The following is a 20,587-nucleotide window of genomic DNA, read 5'->3' as shown; positions in this document are numbered from 1 at the left end:
AAGGGCAGGATCCTTCTTTCTCTCTTTTAAAGCCATTCACCTAAGGCATCAACACTTCTTCCATATTATTGGCTGGAACATGGTCACATGGCCACACTTAGCTTCAAGGGGGGCTGGGAAATGCAGTCTTTCTTCTAGGCAGTTCTGAGTGCGGGGAAATTTGGGAATTCCATTATTAAAGGAAGAAAGTGGAAAAGCAGCTGGTTCTGCCTCACCAAGTTTTCTCTTCAGCTAAGGATGGAGTGTAGCGCATTCCCAGGATGGGTGTATTCTTGGGCTTCGGAGGGCTTCCCTGGTTCATAGAGCTTCAAGGTGCCCTCCTCTCCCCAGCCCACCAGCTTTCCCTTTATTTTGGCAAATAGTTTCCAAAGTCGTTCCAGCTTCTCAGTTGAAAAAAGAGAAAAGATGAGCACATCCGTTTAACTCAATAGTAGGCGCTCTAAGAGAGAGTCCTTGGTATGTCTTCCACTCACCTTGACCGGTCCCTCAGGGATAGAATCAGGTGAGAAGCCGGGCTGTGTTCACACCCCTACTGTTGCCTGGCTGCTCTCGAGTTTTGTTTGTTCGGTTCTGGGTTTTGAAGCTAATTGGAGTAGGTTTAAGTCATTACTAGTTTTATTTGCTTTTCATGATTATTTTTGCTGGTTTTTGCTATTTTTAATCTCATCAAAAGGGGCAACTTGGTGATGCAGGGTTTTTTAATTACACTTTTCCTCTATTTTCCCTTTTACTATGTAAACTTGCTTTGTAACTTACTATGTAAACTTACTTTGCTTACTGTTCTCGACTGCACTTACATGAGGCTGTTAAAACTAATCGCTATTTTAACTCAAAAGATCCAGAGTAGGGGCACCTGCATGGCTCAGTGGGTTAAGCGGCTGCCTTCTGCTCAGGTCGTGATCTCAGGGTCCTGGGAGGGAGCAGGAGGGAGCCTGCTTCCCTCTCTCTCTCCCTGCCTCTCTGCCTACTTGTGATCTCTCTCTGTCAAATAAATAAATAAAATCTTAAGTAAATAAATAAAACTTTAAAAAAAGATCCAGAGTCTGTCTTGCTTGTTTTCCATCTTCCTAGATTTCCTCAACTTTTCCATTATGCGAGTGTACTTGTTTTTCTAGCTATACCACAGTTTTATTTTGAAAGTATCATTTTTATATATAAATTGAAATATTGGGAGAAGAGAAAATACTAGCTTATGCTTCATCACTCTTCTGGAATCAGAAGCAGGGTCAAAGCTAGGTATTCAGAGATCTTTCAGTAATCCTCAAGCAATATCACTTGGGAAGATGTCTCCTTCCCTCATTGATCCTGTGGGTGGCCCCTGTTGTGTTCCCCAAATTCATCTCTAGTGTTGGCATCCATGGAGCTAAACTGACAGGCCATCTTCAACAGGATATCTAGGAAGTTCTTCTTCCATGGTTTCTAGGAGATGGGCAGCTATGAGACCATGGGTGATTTCTCACTTGATGAATCTTATGTGGCGATGATGTTGCCATTGGGTAGGAATAAGAAAAAGAGAAATTTAGGCAAGAGGATGGCTTGTCTCTATGCAAGAGATAAATATCAGGGGAGATGCCATCCTGTTATAGAGGAAATCTGTAATAAACAGCGTGTGAAAGAAATTCCTTTTACGAAAAAATTGTGGTATACCAACCCTTCAAGTTCTTGCTCCAGAAGAATCTCCCGGTCAGTTAGCACCCCCGCAACTTTGTCTCTTCATGTCTCATTTCTATCAAAATTCTCTTATATCCGCTGCTCACCTGGCTCCTTTATTTAACACATATTTATCACTGCCCTCATGGAATCTGCATTCTTAGTGTGGATGGATAATTACAGACATAAATAAAGTATATACTATGCAAAAAGGTGATAAACTCCATGGAAAGAAATCTAATAGGGAGTGGACATGGGAACTGCAATGGAGAAGGACAGGGAGCACTCTGGGCATCGTTTGCCTTCTTTTCTTATGTTTTGGACGCATATGGACAAAAACCTTTCCCTGTCTCCTATTTGGATAGCTGAGATGCATAGGACTTTAAAAGTTTCTAAATAGTACTAAAATGACTGAAGGATTAAATATTAAAGGAAAATCAAGTAGAAATACACAGAAAGCATGAGAAATATAAGGCTGGCTCTCCAAACTCACAGAGACCTCTCACAAACTATTTCCTAAGGTCCCTATTCTCTGGACCTGATGGTTCGAAATAATTCCATCAGCCCTTAGCCTAGTTTGCTCATTTCCTGTCTCCCGACCTGCCTCCACATGCAGGATGCCCCCTCCTACTCCAGCGTTCAGGAGTCTCGTCTTCGATAGGGGACATCTCATCTCATGTGACTGCTCACCCTTAGTTATTTCTCTCCCTGAAGTTTGCAGTCTGAGACCTCACTTCCCTAGGAGGCAGGCAGAGTGACTAATGACTAATCTCAGCTCCCTTCTAGAGGGTGGCTTTGCACTTGCAAGTTTTGGCAGAGACCCCTCCTGTTCTTGAGTCCACATGTGCTCCCCCACTTTTGTCAGAGCCCTTAAAATTAGGGCCATGTGTCAATCCCAGACTGTGGCATGTAAAGGACAGTGAACAATTTCTAGTCCTCTCCTGCATGGAGACTAGAAGCTACACATTCTGGTTGGTATAGCAGAAAGAGGTAAACAGTCCAGTTCCTTGAGTCACTGCTTGGAATACAAGTGTCCCACAGGGTTACCTGATTCACAGTAGCGTTTGTATAAAGAGAACATATACCTTTATGTGTTGAGCCAGTAATACTTGGAATCTGATTTCTCCCACTGGATAGTCTCGCCTAAGCTAACACCTGGCCTGATAGTAAAGTAAGATCCCAGTTCTCTACATTCCAGAACATTCCTATGACAACTGACATTGATAACAAGAAGATCTTTCCTTCAGCTGAGGATGCGGTTTAAAGAAGCATTTAGAATGTTAGATCTGGGTTTGAATCTTGGAAATGTCACTTACTAACTAGTTATGTGACATTAATTATATTTCTCAGTGTCTCTGGACCTCAGTCGTGTAGCCTTCAATCACAGTAGCATTGTTTTAACGGTTACTCGAAGCATCTAGTAAAGTTTGGTACACAGTGAACATTCAGGAACCTGTAGTGGTTATGATGATAAGCAGTTCAGAGATGTATGCAAAGTAGATGCAGTCATGTGCTTGCTCATTACTTGAAGCAAACACATCCGATGTCATAGCTCTGCACGCTTAGGGACCGGGGAAAAGATGGTGCCACTTCCTGGACCTCTCCCCCCACCCAAACCTCCTCATCAATAGGTGAAACTAAATCAAAGGGCTGGTTTGTTATTTGGATGCCAGAAAGAATATTTCTTTTTACAACTAATAGCAATTTAGGTGACACAGAGGATTATAAGTTGACCCAACAAAAATTATGTTTGATTCTAACAATAAGATCCTTTCAGATGGAGGGCTTGAATCACGGAAGAATTACAAGAAAGATCTGAGGCTAATGGTTGAATTTGCTTCAAAGATATCATATATTCAAAGCCAAGAAGCAATTTAATGAACATTGATGATTTTTCAGAAGTTGGACAAGATTAGGGAAATGATAGCTCTAATTAACAATGGCACCATTTCCCGACAGGATTACATCAAGATCATTAGCTGTGCCAGCATTACATCTCTGTGAGATGATGATGGGACCTTGAAGAAGAGCGTGGCATTAGGGCATGTCAGAAATAGCAGGGTGGGGGAGATGTCCAAATCACTGAAAGGAGCATCACAGGGGACCAGGGCTCGCTTTCCATCCGGGCAAGTCATCTCATTCACGTAGCACCAGGGAGAGACTCAATTCTCCTCACAGGACAGCAGGTTCATTCCCAATGCAACACTCTGTGGGAGCACAAACTTCCCAACTCCATGAATGCTGGACAGGGCAGTGATACATTTAGGTGTCGGCTATACACATCACACATTTCTTGAATTCCTATATCATAATAGGCACCATCCCATTCAGCTGTACAGATGAGAGACACCCTTTCTATAGAGGAAAACACTCTTCAGGAGTCACTGTTTGACAACAAAGCGTAGGTCATAACCTGTAACAAGGACCTTAAGGAACAAGATCAGAAATCATCAAAGAAAGATTAAATAGGGTTCAGTCTAGTTTGACCATTCAGAATTTTAACAACTTTGTAAAGTCGCAAACTGTGTGTGTCCAACAAATACGGCAACTTCTTCTGGAGAAGAGGCTTTGGTTCTTCACAAACAGGTCTTCCTTTTTGTCCCTGACCACACTCTGATGAGTTACAGTGTTTGCTGTGCCCGTTGCACTTTCAAATGTTTTCCCAGCAAAATACTTGGTCAGCACTATTTCTTCACCCTCAGAAAAACCCATGTGTAGATCCCTCCCAAGCCATCAGGCAGAGTGGCCACAAAGTGCCCAGAGGGGGATTTCCTGTTTATTAATTTTACTGTCTATTTTCCAGGCTGCATCATGCCTGGACTCTTCTGAAAAGTGCTCCGTGAAAGTCGCAGGGATATTTCCCCCATCTTTGAGGGTCTCAAAATCACCGCTTGCAGACTATGTTCCCGTTCTCAAACCCAAATGGATGAGGGAATATGGGTCTCTGTGGTTATTGTTAACATGAGTTGGCATGTCTGGGGTATGGCCGAGACCCTAGTTCTAAGAGGTGTCTGGATGATGCCACCATTGATGCTGATTCTTGGGCCCCACTTTGAGTAGCAAGGCCCTACGTGACCTCCTTGCAACACAATGCAGGGCTGGGAGGTGGTAGAAGCAATCGAAGGGGAGAGGAAATCAGGTCCACACTAAGTTTATCACTCAAACTTCCCTAAACTTTGGATTCCTCACAGAGCTGCTGTGAGAATACTGAATGCTCTCAAAGAAGTACAATGATATGGCTGGAGAAGATTCTCAAAGTGGAGTTTACACCTTTCCCCCTAAGATGTTAGGATCTCGACCTGTATCACTAACATGATGAATGCACGTGATTATATGATGCTCTTATTTGCCCCATCTTGCAATGTTTCTTTGCAGCAGTTTTTGTCTTCATGGTATCTTCCCTACCAGGTAAGTATTGAAACAGTGTTTTAAAAATGTTATTAGTCTGGTCTTAGTTCTACTTACTTTGAGGCTCCCTTCACTCCTTTTCTCAACCCTGAAGTTGAAAAGCTGGTAAAGATCCCTTAGTGGATATAGTTTACGGAAATAGAGCTAATTCTTAGCAGAACTGCTTTTTAATGTCACACAACAGCTTTAATTACCATTGGGAAGCAGAAGCATTATGGAATGTTACAAAATCCATTTGATTTGCAGACAGAACCAGTGCAATTCAGCCCGAGTGGCAATTAATAAGTTATTAGGGAGGACAGGAGATGGAACAATAAAGAATTTTCATGCTTTAAGTTAAATGTTTCAACCCTCATGACACATTTAATTCCTGACTTTGGGAAATATTGTACAGTAGTGCAGCTCATTTAACCCAGTAAAAAAGGAGGGACCTAGCCTATCAGCTAACCAGGGGTGATAAGCACGTAGGGTTTAAGGCCTTCTCAAACGATGAAATGGAGATCATGTTACTCAGAGGCCCTGGGCAATTTTCAGAAGGCATCTCTAGATTAATTCTGATAGACTCCTTGCAAGTTAGCATGCTTTCTGGATATATCCTTGAAGGTAGGCAGAATTTAACTTCAGTGAAATATTACCTAGCTCTGTCTCTCTCCAGCTCTTCTAAGCAGAGAATTCTGAAAGTCCCCTCAACAGGAAAAATATCCTATTCTCAGATAAATCTGGAAAGATTAAAAAGGCAAAAATGTCCAGAGAGAATCAGAAATATCGATTCACTGCAAAGAGCTGTACAGGGCCGCCCACTTTTCTAGAAGTTCCTATGCTTTCAAATTTCCCTGCAAAGGTAAAGAAAGAATTACTGGTCTGTGGAGAGTAGAGTATAGTGTAGGCCAATTTTGTCAGAGCAAGTTTTGTAAAGGGCCCTACTCAGCAACTTTGGCTTAACATATCTGTTGCTTTGTTGTTATTGTTGCCGCTGTTGTTGTTGTTTTTATCACTATTATTTTGGTCCCAGTTGGAATTAGAATTTTCAAGAATTATCAAACAGCCAGTTACAATGCCATGTTCACCTTGGCTTTATGCCTATGGTTAGCATAGGCACGCACATCAACGCTGTCAGTGTAGGACTTGTTTTCTGCAAGAACGAAACTTACCAACAGATATTTGTAAATTTCATTTAAATTAAAAAAAATAAAAGCTTTACCAAGTGGAATAGCAATAGAACATGTGACACAAGATTTGGGGTTGAGAACTTTCCACGTAGAAGGCTGAATTCTCTCTTCCTTATCTTGACAGTGTCCGATTTGGGTGGATTGTCTACTTTCAGGATATGTCTTCTTAATCGTCTCTCCTTATTAGGATATACTTTTCCAAAAAAGAACTTTAAAAAATCTTGAAACCTATCCGATGCTGGAGTAATACCAATTTCTTTAACAATAACAAAGCTAATAGAATAAAAGCCATCAGGTGTGGATATTTTATGAAAATGTTTAATTCAACTGTCTCTTTGGAATGTAGTAGTCATAGGTTGGGATTGAAATTACAGTTCGGTTCTATGTGGTTTTTATGCTACTCAGTGTCTGAGAATACAAATGTCATTTAAAGTTAAGGCTTCGCTGTTCATTTTGAAACAACAATTTACAAGCGTCATATTGTCATAGAAAATAAAAATTTCTGTAAAAAAAATTTGCACAAAATTTTATGATGGTACAAAACATGAAGCAATCATATACCAGTAAAATGAAAACATTTTACTACAGAAAGTCTTATAGATTTCAATAAAGAAAAAAATATGTTATTTTACACCTTTAAAAATTACGAAACAATCTAAAACGATATAAACTGAACAATTTGTAACACTGCCTTTACAAATTAATAACTTTATAAACATATAATTTTTAAATATATTTATCAGTGCAAGATACTTTAAAATTTAAAGTCGCAGTATCATTTTTCCTTGGCTAAGGACAACTTTAAGTCTGTTGCCTTAAAAAAAATAAACAGGTCTTACTTAGTGCTTTCATCCCCGAACGATTGGAACAACTGAATGAATGCCTCTGGGGATAAAAATCTATTCTTTTTTCATAGTGATCGATACTTTCCTGGAAACAAAAGGCATCCTTAATCCAATTAAACCAAGATGAATGGACTGACCCATCCAGGATGCAAATGTGACTCCCACAAATGTATCTGAACGGGACCCCGCAGCAAGATAGGAAGGAAGGAAAATCTAAAAATTCTTATGTACACCATGGCCTGACTGATAGGAACATTCTGAAAACAACCACAGCTTCTTTGGATTAATTCGCATGCTGCCTGATAAGATATTTACTTCTCTGTGCTGTTGTTCGAGGTTTCCGTCTTAACAGCCCCACGGCAGGCCTTTTCTTTGTGAGCCACTGGAAGTTTCTAGATGCATTCATTCAAGTCTCTGTTTTTTCAGGGTTGCTCCTAAATGGATGTTTTTAAAGAATTGTTTTGACTCTGCTCATTTTCTTTCCCGGTCTTATCTTAAAATACTTCACCCCAGGCAGCAGGATTTATAGTCACTTTCTTAAATTAACTGTTCTTTCTTCTACTTCCCGTGTCTGATTCAATAGCAAAACAAGAAGGTTCTCACGGGTCATTTTGTAGATTTGGATGTAAAAATTTCATATTTTTCGGTATTTGGAGAATTGTATTCAGTCCTTCCTTTGGGTCTCACTTGAAAGCCAATTAGTATTAACTCTTCCCTCAGCTTATCACTCTTTCTATTAAATGCAATCGCTTCTATCACAGATCATTTTGATTGGAGCAGACAGACAAATGGCTTAAGGAAAAAAGATACTGTCACTTTAACCAGTTAACAAGAAAACCAAAGTTAGACTTTGGAGGGCAAAGTTAGGAATTTCCCTTATTTATTTATTTTTAAACATAAAGTCTAGCAAAATCGTTTGCCATTACCAGCAGGTTAAAGCTGCAAGTTTCTTTTCTGGACAATGGCAAATGCTTAAATTCTAAGAGAGAAAAAAGACAGAGAGAGAGAGAGAGAGAAAGAGAGAGAGGGGAGAGAAAGAGTTTACATTTGAAAATACATTCCATATGAAAGACCAATAAGAGAGAATATTGCAGCTTTATACAAAAGGGTCAAGAGACATGAAATTGAACTACGGAAAAAAGCAGAGCAATTAAGCCACATTGCCCAATCTTCGGAGCCCTTGCCATCCCGGGGGGAGGGGGGCAGCATCTCACACTAAAATATACTTTCTTCTTAGTCAGTGGGCCACCAGGGTTTGACTAAAGAGTAGGGCTTTCACCAGCGAGAAACAGAGCGGGTCGTTAATGTAACACAATGAGAACCAGTACAAACAAAAAGGCACTTGAGAAGACAGACTAGCCAGTGCCAAGGAGTTTTCATTGCGGTTGCCAGCCGTGTTTGGTGATGGCACAGTTTCCTGTATGGAGTTCACAAGCACGAGGTTTAGTACAACACTGGAAAACATCAAGAAAATTTGACGGTATTGCTTTGTAAACAGAGCTGACACACGATACCGGTACGGAGGCGCTAACAGTACGTTCACATAAAACAGCCTAATCCTTCTCTGCCTATGCACGACGTGGGCAATTATACACAGGGACGGCTTCAGGAGTCCACCGAAGGGCGGTTTTTCTACGGTCTTCTGGGCACTGGGCTGCAGGTAGCATGTCCGTCGAGAGGGCCCCACTGAATGCACTTGGTGCCCGCATCTTGGATTTTGCACAGCTTCCGAAAAGAATCCATCAGAGGAAGAGGAGAGAGAAGGGGAGGGAGAGGAGAGTGGACGTGGATTACTGAGTCATTCATACTTGGTCTCAACACCAACATTTGATGATTCGAAGGAACCCAACAGAAAAAAGCTGACTGCACATGATTCTGATTGTGAACACAGCAAACGTGTTCCCGCCGGTCGGCCGTACTCGTCGAAGCTCCTGAGAAAAGCCTGGCTCAGCGTCACGGACGCACGTCCCAGCGCGGGCGGCGAGAGACCCACGGCTCCCAGCACGTTCAAGGCCCGTCCTTCCGCGGCAGCCCTCCGACGCGTCCTTGCCTCTGTCTGCCTTCATGCCTCCGAGTAAGTGCTCTGTGTGTTCAGTTTGTCCTTTTTCAACTTCACGCCGTCCACAAGTTCGAAGTTATAGTTCTCCAGGGCAGACAAGTTTCTCTCCGACATGCCGTTGTGCCAACAGGCGCAGTAGAGCACCACCCCGCACACGGCGCCCAGGAGGACCCCCAGGGCGCTCATGGCTATGATGGTGATAAGGATGGGATCCAAGGTCTTCAGCACGTTGCCCGGCTTCCTGGAGATGTTCTCATCACCTTCTCCCGGGCCCTCGTAGCTGGGGGTGCTCCCTAGGGGAAAAGCAGAATGGGTCCGGTGAGCACCACCGACATACCAGATGAAAGCGGGCAGGAGAACAGCGAAAAAGGACAGAAAAAGCCAATCACAGGCTCCACGTGGGTCTGTCCTCTCTCCAGAGTGGAATGTGGCTTCCCCTCGCCAGGAAACACCATCTCTGTTTGACTTGTTGTGAATGGAGGTGTGCCAGGTGCCGCGATTCCCATACAGGGCCTGGCACCTGGGGGCCACAGATTCTGGACAAACAGGGGAGGGCGAGGTTCTAATCGAATTCGGATTTTGCGCAGCCCACCGTGTGCCCTAGACTGTAATCTGTGTTTGCAAGCCATGTCACTAAAGCTCTGCAATCGGCTCAGTCACACATTTGGCTAGAGGGGGGTTGGAGGGGTGAGAGGGTAGGGGTGTGTGTTTCACCCTGTCCTGTGCCTGTGCCTGCCCCCCAAACCAGGCCCAGGGAGACCTTCCAAACTGCCCTCTGTATCGTGTGTCTGGGCATGGGGTACACAGGTGTTTGCTCCCCCACATGTAAAATCTTCCATTCAGACAGATTCTGAGCTCCCGGGTCCACCAGTTTCACTCAAGAAGGACAGATCTTTCAGAACAAAGCGGACGCTCGCCCCTGACATTTAACACGGGCTATGGCTCAAAGCTAGAGAGCGTGTCTGTGTTGTGCTGAATAGAACACATTTAATAATCAGCGTCTTTGCAGCCCTGTTGGTTTCACAGGAGACAGTCACACTGCTCTGTAGTTCAGTCACTGGGGAAGTGTTTTCTTGAGAGTGGAACATGAGAAATTATTAACATGGGAGCTTTGAGCCTAATTACGTGGTACTAGAAATGAGACTGAAATGTTAATGCACAACATGCATAGTGTTTACTTAATGGTGTTCTGGTCAACAAAGATTCCAATCAAAGAAAACTAAAAATATGAGATGCAAGTCCCTAAACAGGGGAAAACAAGCCTTGGGGCATATTAATATTCTCTCCCTTGAAACACTGTTTTGAAACAGCCTCTAATAAAGCTTACATCTTGGTATGGGCTGCGTAACTCAGCTCAATGAGCCGCATGTTAATGTTATTAACGACTTAGTACAGTGCCGCATTTATTTGTCTCTATCAAGTCCAAGATTGACTATGGTGGCTCCACATTTCTACCGGCCACAGGTGCTGAGGCTGATAGGCAGGACATGGAGCTGCTGACAGCAGCTGTGAGTGATGCTGGCTGAGGCGAGGATCCAACAACCTACAAAAGCTGGCTGGGAGGGATGGAAGCTTCTAGAAATACAATAATATCAGGTAGGGCCCAACTCTGGTCAAATGTCCTGTATTTGATCACAAAGTAATCCAGGAAAACACACATTTTCAGATTAATCAGTGTAAAGTCCGAAGCTAGCTCCCAATTAACCGGGCTACTGAAGGCAAGTTCCTGGTTTCAGCCTCCTTATCTGTGAAAGGGGGAGCAGTCTGCCTCAGAGAGTGTACACAACAACACCTTCAGGTGCTTGGGACACACTAGTTCCTCAATAAATCCCCACCACCATCATCATCACTGTCTTCATTATCATGAAGTGTGATTCCCATGGAAAGGAGGAGGCCACATAGATCAAACACAACAGCTTATCACAAAAATTGGGGTCTGGTCCTCAAAGATCATATCAGGATATCGATCAGATGAGAATTTAGCATGGTTTCAAGTTCTTGTACAAAAATCAGTGTTGGTCTTTAGGTAGGTCATGTGCTTCAGTGGTTTCCTATTTCCACAGATGTAATGGGAGAGTGTTTCATGTGGTTTTCCTCTAGGTCCTCCTCCAGCTCAGACAGGACAAGGCCAGGGCGAGCATGTCCCCCACCAGGCCTCCGTGTTCCCCTAGATCTCCGGACAGCTTAGAAGACAGCCCTCCATGACAAGAGTCCAACACACGGCACCATGGGCAGAGATGTTTATTATATTTGAACAGCTTTGATCTACCAGTGTGCTAGACCTCCAGAAAGTTACTTCATAATATAATGAAAGCCAGAGTAAATATTTTTTTAATTGGTCATCAAGACAGACTTACCTGTTTCATCAATTTTATTTTCTGGGTTTCTTTTATCCAGGTCGGCCGGTTCTGACAAGTCAAACAAAATTGAAAGAGATATTTGAACTGCCAACAAAATCCAATACACACAGACTATATAAACCCTTACACACACACACACACACACACACACACACACACACTCAGACCAGTGCTTCTGCTGGATTTCCTTGGGAGTTTGTAGTGTGATCCAACCCCACCACATAAATGCAGAACAATGGAGAAGTGGTGTCAAAGGATGAGGAAACTGGGGTCACATCGAAACCAGTGAGCACTGCTGCTAGCAGAGCGTGTCGTTTCAGAAGAAGAGAAGAGTGGACTGAAATTGTTCTGGCATCTGGAGTATGGGGGAAAGCTGACGGAAACAGGCAGCAGTAGCGGGGTTGTGCTGATGGCTGCCATCTTGTGCTTTTTTAGAGAACTTGTTCCCGAATTTGGCAAGGGCTAGTTTGTTTTTCCAAATTGTATTACGAGCTCTTTGAGGCAAGAGACTGTGTTCTATGTCTTACCTCCCCTCCCCAAATAATAATAATAATAAAATAATAATTATAGTAATAAACTAAAAGAAATGAAATCTCTAGAAGTAGAGTCCCAATAGCCCATGTGGTTTTGAGGAGAGGGAGGGCAGGGAGTTTTGAGGACTTTATTCACTGCTGTATTCCCAACATTTATAACGGAACAGAAAAAGTGTCTTCAAAAAATATTTGTTCCATAAATGTGTGGATAACTAATAAAGAGTTGAAAGTTTCATAGCATCCATAGCTAAATATTCAAGGACACATATTTGATGACTCATTATATAATTATCTGAGGCATCTTTTTATCGGAGCAGCAATATAGAGTATTTTCATGGTGTTTCAGTTGTGACCTTCTGAGTATGAGGCCCAGCAACCACTACGGCTGTGTGGACCAGTCCCATGAAAAGAAACAGTCTCATCAAATTGTCTTATCCCTCTATATATTCACGGGAGCACTTGGATGCTGCTTTGCGTGAAGCATGCAGTCCATTAAAACTTGCTGAATGGAATCAAATTTTATTCTTTTGTTTCCGTTTGTGGAGTTTGCTCTCACATTCCAAAAACCTCATTTTCATTTTGGAATAGGAAAGCAGCGACATCGCACACACTGTGTAACTACATGAAATACATATTTTAACAACAGTGTAGACTTGGGTGTGGGCAAGCTATAGCGTAATCTCAACATCTTAAGTCTTACTATTTCCTGCAAAGACTAGCTAAGTAGTGTGGCACTAAGTAGATTTCCTTGCATAGTACAAAGAAGCAGATCCTTATTCATTGCTCTTTTTCCCCAATTTCTTTAATCGACCATATCAAATTATTGCCACTTTAGGATTACATAATATTCGATATATTGTATAATAAAAGCTTCGTAAATTGCTGAAATGACCAAAAACCTATTACAGCCAACAGACCTCCTTTGTCTTAAATTTGCCCAATAGGCTTATTCCATTTTGTTATAATTAACATCCTATTATATGATATATAGTAAAAGTTGAAGTGTAGCAAATGGAGCTTAAGACTAATTACTGTGCTATTACATTGCCATTAGTGATGCTATTTATAATTATACATCAAGAACCAGGGAATACGAATTGGCTTTCGACATCAACTTTCACCCATATACCAGGCCAACACAAGCCATAAGCTCTGGAGTACTAGGCAAGGTCTCAAAATTTCATTTATTCTTTTGAGTCATTTCAACTATTTTTAGAGTCAGAAACATCTACTTATTTATAATAGAGAGGAGAATTATGGCTTCTATGATCCGTTAACATTGTAATCTTAATTAAGTTTGCTGTGCTCAAAAATTTCAAAGACCTGCTGTTTTGTTTATGCACCCAGATATTTGGAATTATCCAGATGTCTGAGTTTTCCACTTTTCATCAAAATGTTTTGGCAAGGTATATATAGCCTGTAAGATGTGAGTGTTTTTTCTTCTTCTTTTTTTGGGGGGGGGAGGTTAGTTATTCTTTTTAGCTATGGGTTTTGGATTCTACACTATTTATGTGGTTTTGCAAGTACCAAGCAGACACTAAATGAATGAGGTGGTTAGGGGGTGGGGTAGCCAAAGGTAAGATGACCTGATTTTATACCCTTTTGCACCAAAATATGCATTTCATACAATGTGCTTAAGGTCCACATTGAAATTCTAGGTCTAAACGAGCAAGACAAAGACCCTCCCAGGAAACTGTTCACGCTCTGGGCAAGCACGTCACTGGCTTGTACAGCAGTTCATACTCACTTGCGCAGTCCTCTTGGGAAATGTGGTTGTTAATACTAATGTCATCCACTGCAATCCCACCAAGATTTCCTTTTCCGATTTCACCTTCAAAAATCACCTAACAAAATGAGATCATTTTCACAGTATTGAAATGTTCAGTCCCAAGAAGCAGTGTTTACAAACGCTTGTTCAGTTCAATCTATGGCACATAAATTAAATTCATGAGATTTTACCTAAGCACACAATTTGCTCATCAATCTACATTAACTGCCTGGTGATGGCATAAAACTTCTAACACTCTCTTCTTGTGATTCAAAATTTAAAACTGGGGAGAGCAGCGAAGAAAAGGAATGGTCATTGTGACAGCCCTGAAATAGATTATAAAGTAGTACTCTCCCCTCTTTCACAGCAAATTGGTTCTATTCCTGTAATCTTGGAGCCTGAAATATGCTACCGAGAGTAAAATCACCACAGCAAAACCCCAGGTTTGGGAAACACCTGAAATAATGACTGGCATAATTCCCTCATCTCATTTATATAATTTCCAAAATATCATGCCCATCTCCTGTCTCCCTGAAGGAGTTGTCCTCCCACCCGGGGAAGACCACACACCTGGTAGAGTTTCAGAGACTTGTGGAGAAGCACCCGCCCTTCCTTCCAGTGGTCTCCTTGGTGTCCGATGGCCATCCAGACCAACTGATCGTACTCCTCTGGCTTCTGGTAGTGCAGCTTGACCCGCAGTGTGCCCACGTGCGAACCGGACATGTGATACCAGAAGGTCATGCAATGGGCGGAGTTCTGGGAATAAACGACGGGGCTCACCAGACGAGCCACTTTGCCCTTCTGGTTTTCATCCGCCTGGGAGTAGATGAAGTTGCCATCACCTGCTGTGACAAAAAACCAGGTTAGGGAGACTGGCCACGTTAACGACTTCTTCATCTCTTCTTTCAAGTTCATGACTCCAACCTTCTCTCCAAGGTTGAGCACAAGGACACAAATATACAGTGGGAAGGGAAGGTTGTGCGGTTTTGGAGGAACCTCTTTGGCACCTAAGGTTGTGCTCCAAGCCTCCCTGAGTGGGTGCCGGATGGGGCAGGACTGTGAAACAACACCAATTCGGGCAGTCTGGATTCGGAAGGCATCGTCCCATGGCCATGGGCAAGGACTCCCTTTGGCATTTGCCTCGTCGCGAGCACATTGAAAGCAGAAGGCGGAACTATTTTTCAGGCAAAATTTTAAATAGTTTCAGCAGCACGGATCCGAACACAGACACGACATGGGATAATTTAGATCTTTTCTTATTTACCATGTGAGCTGGGTGATGATACTTTGGTTACTATAACTGCCTGATAGTACTAACATTGCAGTTTTTCCAAATCATCTAGTGATCCCCCCCCCCCAAATTCACGTGTTTTTTCCCTAGCATGTTTTAATGGCTTATAAATTCCTTACATGCTCCTGAGAGTTTGACTATCAGCTACAAGTCTCACTCCTGTTTGATGTGGGCTTCTGGTTCAAGGAGAGGCAAGGTTGCATTTTTAAGGCTTATTAGAATGTGCCATTTTGGCGACATAGATCCTTGCCGAGTTGCAAGGACTTACTCTTGGCTTTGCTTTTAATTACCCCCAGTGGGAACATTTCCTCCTGCCACCACCTGGTCTACACACACAACTCATGTTTCACTGTTTGCTCTGTAAATAGAAATGCCTACTGTAATGCCTCACCTGAGGTAAGTGTGAATGTGATGCTCGGGCCTCAGTGGGCAGCGGGATGTTTTGTTTGCTGCCCAAGGGGTTTGCGTGTTTGTGAGATCCTTTTTCCCCATGCACATGTAGGCTCGTCCTTGTATCTTCTTGCCTGTGTCCACGGTGTCCGGGAGGAAGTGGGGGTGTCAGTAGGCAACTTGCTTCCCTCCCCTGGCTGCGTACATGAGATTGCACCAAAACCCTCTTCAGAAAACCCATGGGTGGAGGGGGTGGTGGGGGGTGGCGCCCTGGTGGCTCAGTGGGTTAGAGCCTATGCCTTAGGCCCAGGTCATGATCCCAGCATTCTGAAATCAAGCCCCGCATGGGGCTCTCTGCTCAGCACCAAGTCTGCTTCCTCCTCTCTCTCTGCCTGCCTCTCTGCCTACTTGTGATCTCTCTCTGTCAAATAAATAAATAATATCTTTTAAAAAAAGAAAGAAAGAAAGAAAGAAAGAAAGAAAGAAAGAAAGAAAGAAAACCAACGGGTGGAATAATGAAAGGAGGGTGGAAATAAAATTCACAGCTCCAATGGCACGTTTGACACGGTCTTTACAGAGCGCCCCCTCATGGCCACGAGGACCCAGCTGCTCTTGGGGTTTGCTTTCTCCCACTATTTTACCAAGTGGTGGTTCCTTAACCATGTGACAGCGCCATCTCACTGAGGCGAGTAGGGTCCCGGTCCCCCATTCTTAGGGAAAAATCCCGAAGTTGGAGATGCTGCAAATAGAGGGGCACATCGAGGGAGCCCATGACATTTATTTTGGCCCATCAGAGAAGAGGTGGTAGGAAGGAGGAGGAAACCAGTCTTGGACGAGGGAGGAAGACTGCCTGGGAATTCTCTCCTGGCCTCCGCCGTGACACCACTGTGGTCTTTGAAAAATACACACGCCATTCCTAGCCCAGACTCTCTGGGACACAATTGCTTTCTCTGAGCTGCCATGTTCTCTTTCCCATCGCCACTCACCTCTACCTGGGACCCCCACCCCCTGCATGGTAATCATTTCCCACCTGTAACCAGACTGTGAGCTGCCGCCCCCCACCCCCCCCCTTTATTTCCACATCTCCAGTTCAGCATGTACCAAGTAATAGAGCTCCTCAAAGAACACTTGTTCCACGAACCAGAGAAGATGCTGGGTTTCAGGAATCCTCTGGAAGGAGGTGCTTCCCTCTTAAAAGTCAAATGCAGAAAACCAAGTGGGATTCCTTCCAATAAATTCCAAATTGGACAGCAGGATATTTTACCTAGATCGCGTTAATTTAAAGAAAGCTCCATGTCTGATCTGCAAAATGTGGAACACCGTCTAACGTCCGTCTGTGTGCATGTAAGAGGCCCTTTTTTATCTAGTTTCTTTACGTTAACAAGTCCCTGCCTTTCAGATGTAGGGCTCAACCCCCTCTCTCAGCAAATGCTCGTGTTTCCAGGGCCGTGGGAGGCTTTTTCTCATCAGAGCAGACCTGGCACCACAGCCAAGTAAATCTGGGTGTCTGGGAGAACAAAAGAAACAAATGCTTCTGAAGGAATCACACTTCTCAGCTGCTCCTCTAAGACAAGCCCTCCTTTTCTGATACTTCAACTCATAAAGCGTTGATATTCTTCCTTTCAGAGGTTTTATCACAGTTCTGGGTCAGGAACTCTGTCTTCATTTTCTCAATTAGCACTTTACTTCTGTGAGCCTTTTAGCTTTTGTCTCTGGCTAACATAGCTTTTAACCTCCTTTGAATGTCAGATCCTACTGAGCCATTTTGCTTCACTTTGCATCAATTTTTCCACCATTACTGCCTTCATTTTGGCTAATTGCATTTGGTTAATTTGATGCCATTTATATGTACAGTGCCATTTACAGTCAAAGTATTTTAAGTTTTCTAAAACTGCTTGTCTTAAGATTCAATTGAAAGTGTCTCAGAATTGAAGGAGTCCAATTTTATCCAATTTCCTTGTCATTCTCATTAGGCAAAGAGGTGGCTGTGGTGGAAGGAGGCCAATTCAACCTACTTAATGGTTATATTCACTGGGGGAAAAGAAAAGTGAATGACAAAATGGGAAAGGCATGAAGTGCCCTCTGCCCATCCACTGGCCCACTGACCCACTCATCCAAAGCCCCAGCATGGGGGAATTTTGCTTAATGAGATTTCTCAGCATCAGCAAATGGCCCTCCGGGGTATCGTTTGGGAAGCCACCTCTCGAGCCAACAGTCCTGTAAGTTTCACTGAGTCGGAGGGAAGGGCGATGGTTGAGTGTTTGTGGTGAGCGTGTGGGAGCCTGGGTACGTGTGGGCGTTGTGAGGACAACCGTCCAATCTTTAGGCAGCATCTCAAGCTGGATGACAATATGACTAAGGGGAAAGAAAGATTGACAAAGAGTTCACTGGAGTGTCCGTCAGCCTCTAGTGACTGCCCCCCACCCCAGGCCATCCCTCTGCCGCTAAGTAATCCTAGCAGGAAAGTAAGATAGGAGATGGGGTGGGGCAGGTGGGGTTTCCACCTGCTCTGAAAAAAAACGGGCCAGATTTACAGTCTTCCTCAAAAGAAAAAGAATTCTGCTCCACTTTGTTCCACTTCCACTGCAAGGGTCAAGAGAGAGGGGGCACGAGCCTCACATATTTTCTTTAGCTGCAAAACAAATGATATGGCATATGCCTGGATTTGCTTCAAAATAATCCAAAGCCAGGGGTGCTCAAGATAAAATAACAGTCCTGTGATTCGGTCGGTGCCCGTTGAAGCTGGGTCATATGCGTAGAGGGTTCAGGTCAACTAAGTCTTCTTTGCTTTTGAATGTATTCGGAATTTCCATGAACATGGTGCAGGAAGAGTATAAAACAGGTACTTAGTCACACATCTTTGCCTAGTGTGCTATTTTTCCAAAAGGCCATCCGCTGTCAGATTTAATCAACCTTGTCTGTTACCCGGAGTAGGACCATCTCTTCTAAGAAAGGAGATCTCGGTAATTCCAGGAAATGAAAGCCCAAGTGAATGCTCGGGAGTGTTTTCTCACACCCCTCATCTCACAGAGCCCAGAACCCCCCCCACAGGGTCCCCTCTCTCTTTCAGAGAAACCGAGGCCGCAGTGAACTCTGCATTACCTGTGTGATCCTGGATGGGTCCGGTTTTGCTGGTCAACACACTCCACTTGAGCTGAACGCGATTGTCGTGTTCCCAGTGACAGAATGTCTTGTGAGAACCCCAGCCAAATTCACAGTTAAAACCATATGTTGGAAACTCTGCAGTGGGTGGAAAGGAAAAATAGAGACAAGCAGAGAAAGACAAATTTAATCATTGAGGTCAGCAAGGCCCTTAATTTGTTCACGAAAGGCACAATTTATATAACTTAACGTCTGGTTGAAAATTCTGGGAAAACCACAAAACCCAGGACTACCAGGAAACTCAAAAGACCCATGGTGATGTCAAAATGTTTGCAAAATCACGTTTCGGATTTTTTTTTTTTTTTTTAAATCCAGCTTTAAAAAGATTATGGACTGCCTGTCAAATTGGTTTTACAAAAAAACCGGGAAGGTTACTTTCCAAGGCAGACATGTTACATGTATAGCATTCTTCCTATGCCCACGATATTTAATATGAAAGATATTCTGTTCTTGAGGATGAATCATACACATCGATATCCACCAATGAGAAGTATCTTGAGTACCGGTTGACTCATGAACCTCAAAAGTCTAGAAATGTGACTTGGCTGGATGTCTCATTCTCGAGGCTATCTGTATTCTCACCACACTGGGTAATGCTTCTGGTCTTTATGTCAAATCTCTGAAGCATTAGGTTATTTAGTCTCCTGTGCTTTGTATCAGGTCAATTAATTTTAAGGGTAAGTTTCTGCCTTTTTAGTGAATTTTAAAATTCACATGTAAATTAAAACCTCTGTGCAGGTTTGCGTAGAGCCCAAGCATTTTTAAAGAGCTGCCCCCTTAAACATTTCTTTTAATGTTAAACAAAATGTTTGAAAAGAAAGTATGAATGTATTCTCCGGAATTATTTGTCTTGTGTGTTCTACAAGGTGTTATTTGATCGTTGTGTTTTTTAAGGCTCTGTAGCTTTATTTTTTACTCTCCCTCGCTTTTTCTTTTTCTTTTCTTTTTTTTTTTTTTTTTTTTTTTTTAGAAGTAGCTTAACTTTTTAAGTATGAAAGAAATGAAATCATTGTGGCTTGGAATCTGTTTTCAGTAAACTGAAGCTAATAATTAAAATAATCCTAAAGATAAAAGTTCTCATGCTTTGGTCAGTCCTACTCCTCCCCCCAAATGAAATTAAACACACAAAGGGACTATTTTCCCTAATGAAGGGAGGTCACTGCTTCTCACTGAGTTTAGGTAGTCCACAAGATGGCAGCATTGAAACGGAGAGAAAGGTGCCTAGGGCATCTTGCCAGTTGATCTTGAACATGTCTCAAAACCATTTGTATGTACAATAAGGGAAGTATAGTATTGAAATGGTGTATTAGGGTCAGGCTCAGATCAGATCTTGTTTTGATCTATTCTTTAACTTTGTCCGTGTTTAACACGACAGGGCTTGCTTGCCGCCTTCTGGGAACCTGGATGCCATCGCCCCCTCCCCCACGTTAACAATGGTGGGAGGGATTTTTGTGGGAAGATTTACTGAATAGATAAAGGATGATTTACTTTACATGTTTCTTTCCAAGGAACCTTTTGCAAATGCTAATGTGGAATTTTGGAAGGAATGCACCCTATGCATTGTCAAAACCAAGCAGAATGGGCTCTCCAAAGGGTGAGCAGAGCCAGTTGGGGAAAGCCACTCTGGGCCAGCCCCATGATGTGCTAAGGGGCATACTTTCTGTGAGTGCAGAAGGGTTGTATTTCACAGCTATGGTGTCACTGGAGAGATATATTTCATGTCTCGTCTATCATAACTATGAAATAGGGCTTCTTAAAGCATGAGAAAACCTCTCCAAAATTTACCACTCTTTTACGCAGCAAGATTGAATTATGCAGATGAACTACAGTCTATCGAACAGTGACTGAATGGTTGAGCGACCTTGGATGTCAACACCCAGGAACCTGGAATGTACTGTTGCATAATCTCCTGTTAGGAAATGTTAATATTGGAAAATGTTAATATGTATGTG

General features: G+C 42.9%; 1 protein-coding gene across 6 annotated transcripts in view; it reads right to left on the bottom strand.

Annotated features, from left to right (window-relative positions):
• Positions 1 to 6,529: 6,529 nt before the first annotated feature.
• The window catches only part of NRP1 (neuropilin 1), a 138,151-nt gene continuing 124,093 nt past the window's right edge, over positions 6,530 to 20,587 (bottom strand). For 4 of the 6 annotated variants that reach the window (XM_082740756.1, XM_082740755.1, XM_082740754.1 and 1 more), the window contains 5 exons: positions 18,576 to 18,713; positions 14,363 to 14,634; positions 13,772 to 13,868; positions 11,489 to 11,539; positions 6,530 to 9,424 (listed from right to left, as the gene is read on the bottom strand). In XM_082740756.1, coding sequence (XP_082596882.1) covers positions 9,135 to 9,424; positions 11,489 to 11,539; positions 13,772 to 13,868; positions 14,363 to 14,634; positions 18,576 to 18,713 — 848 coding nt within the window. In that variant the 3' untranslated portion in view covers positions 6,530 to 9,134. Of the gene's footprint in view, positions 9,425 to 11,488; positions 11,540 to 13,771; positions 13,869 to 14,362; positions 14,638 to 18,575; positions 18,714 to 20,587 lie in introns of all 6 variants that reach the window. The other 2 variants (XM_082740753.1, XM_082740757.1) reach the window with 1 other exon arrangement.

The sequence above is a fragment of the Mustela nivalis genome (assembly GCF_964662115.1).
Source record: "Mustela nivalis genome assembly, chromosome: 7".
Lineage (NCBI taxonomy): Eukaryota > Metazoa > Chordata > Mammalia > Carnivora > Mustelidae > Mustela > Mustela nivalis.
Note: the sequence above shows the minus strand (reverse complement) of the source record. Positions and strands in the feature narration are given on the sequence as shown.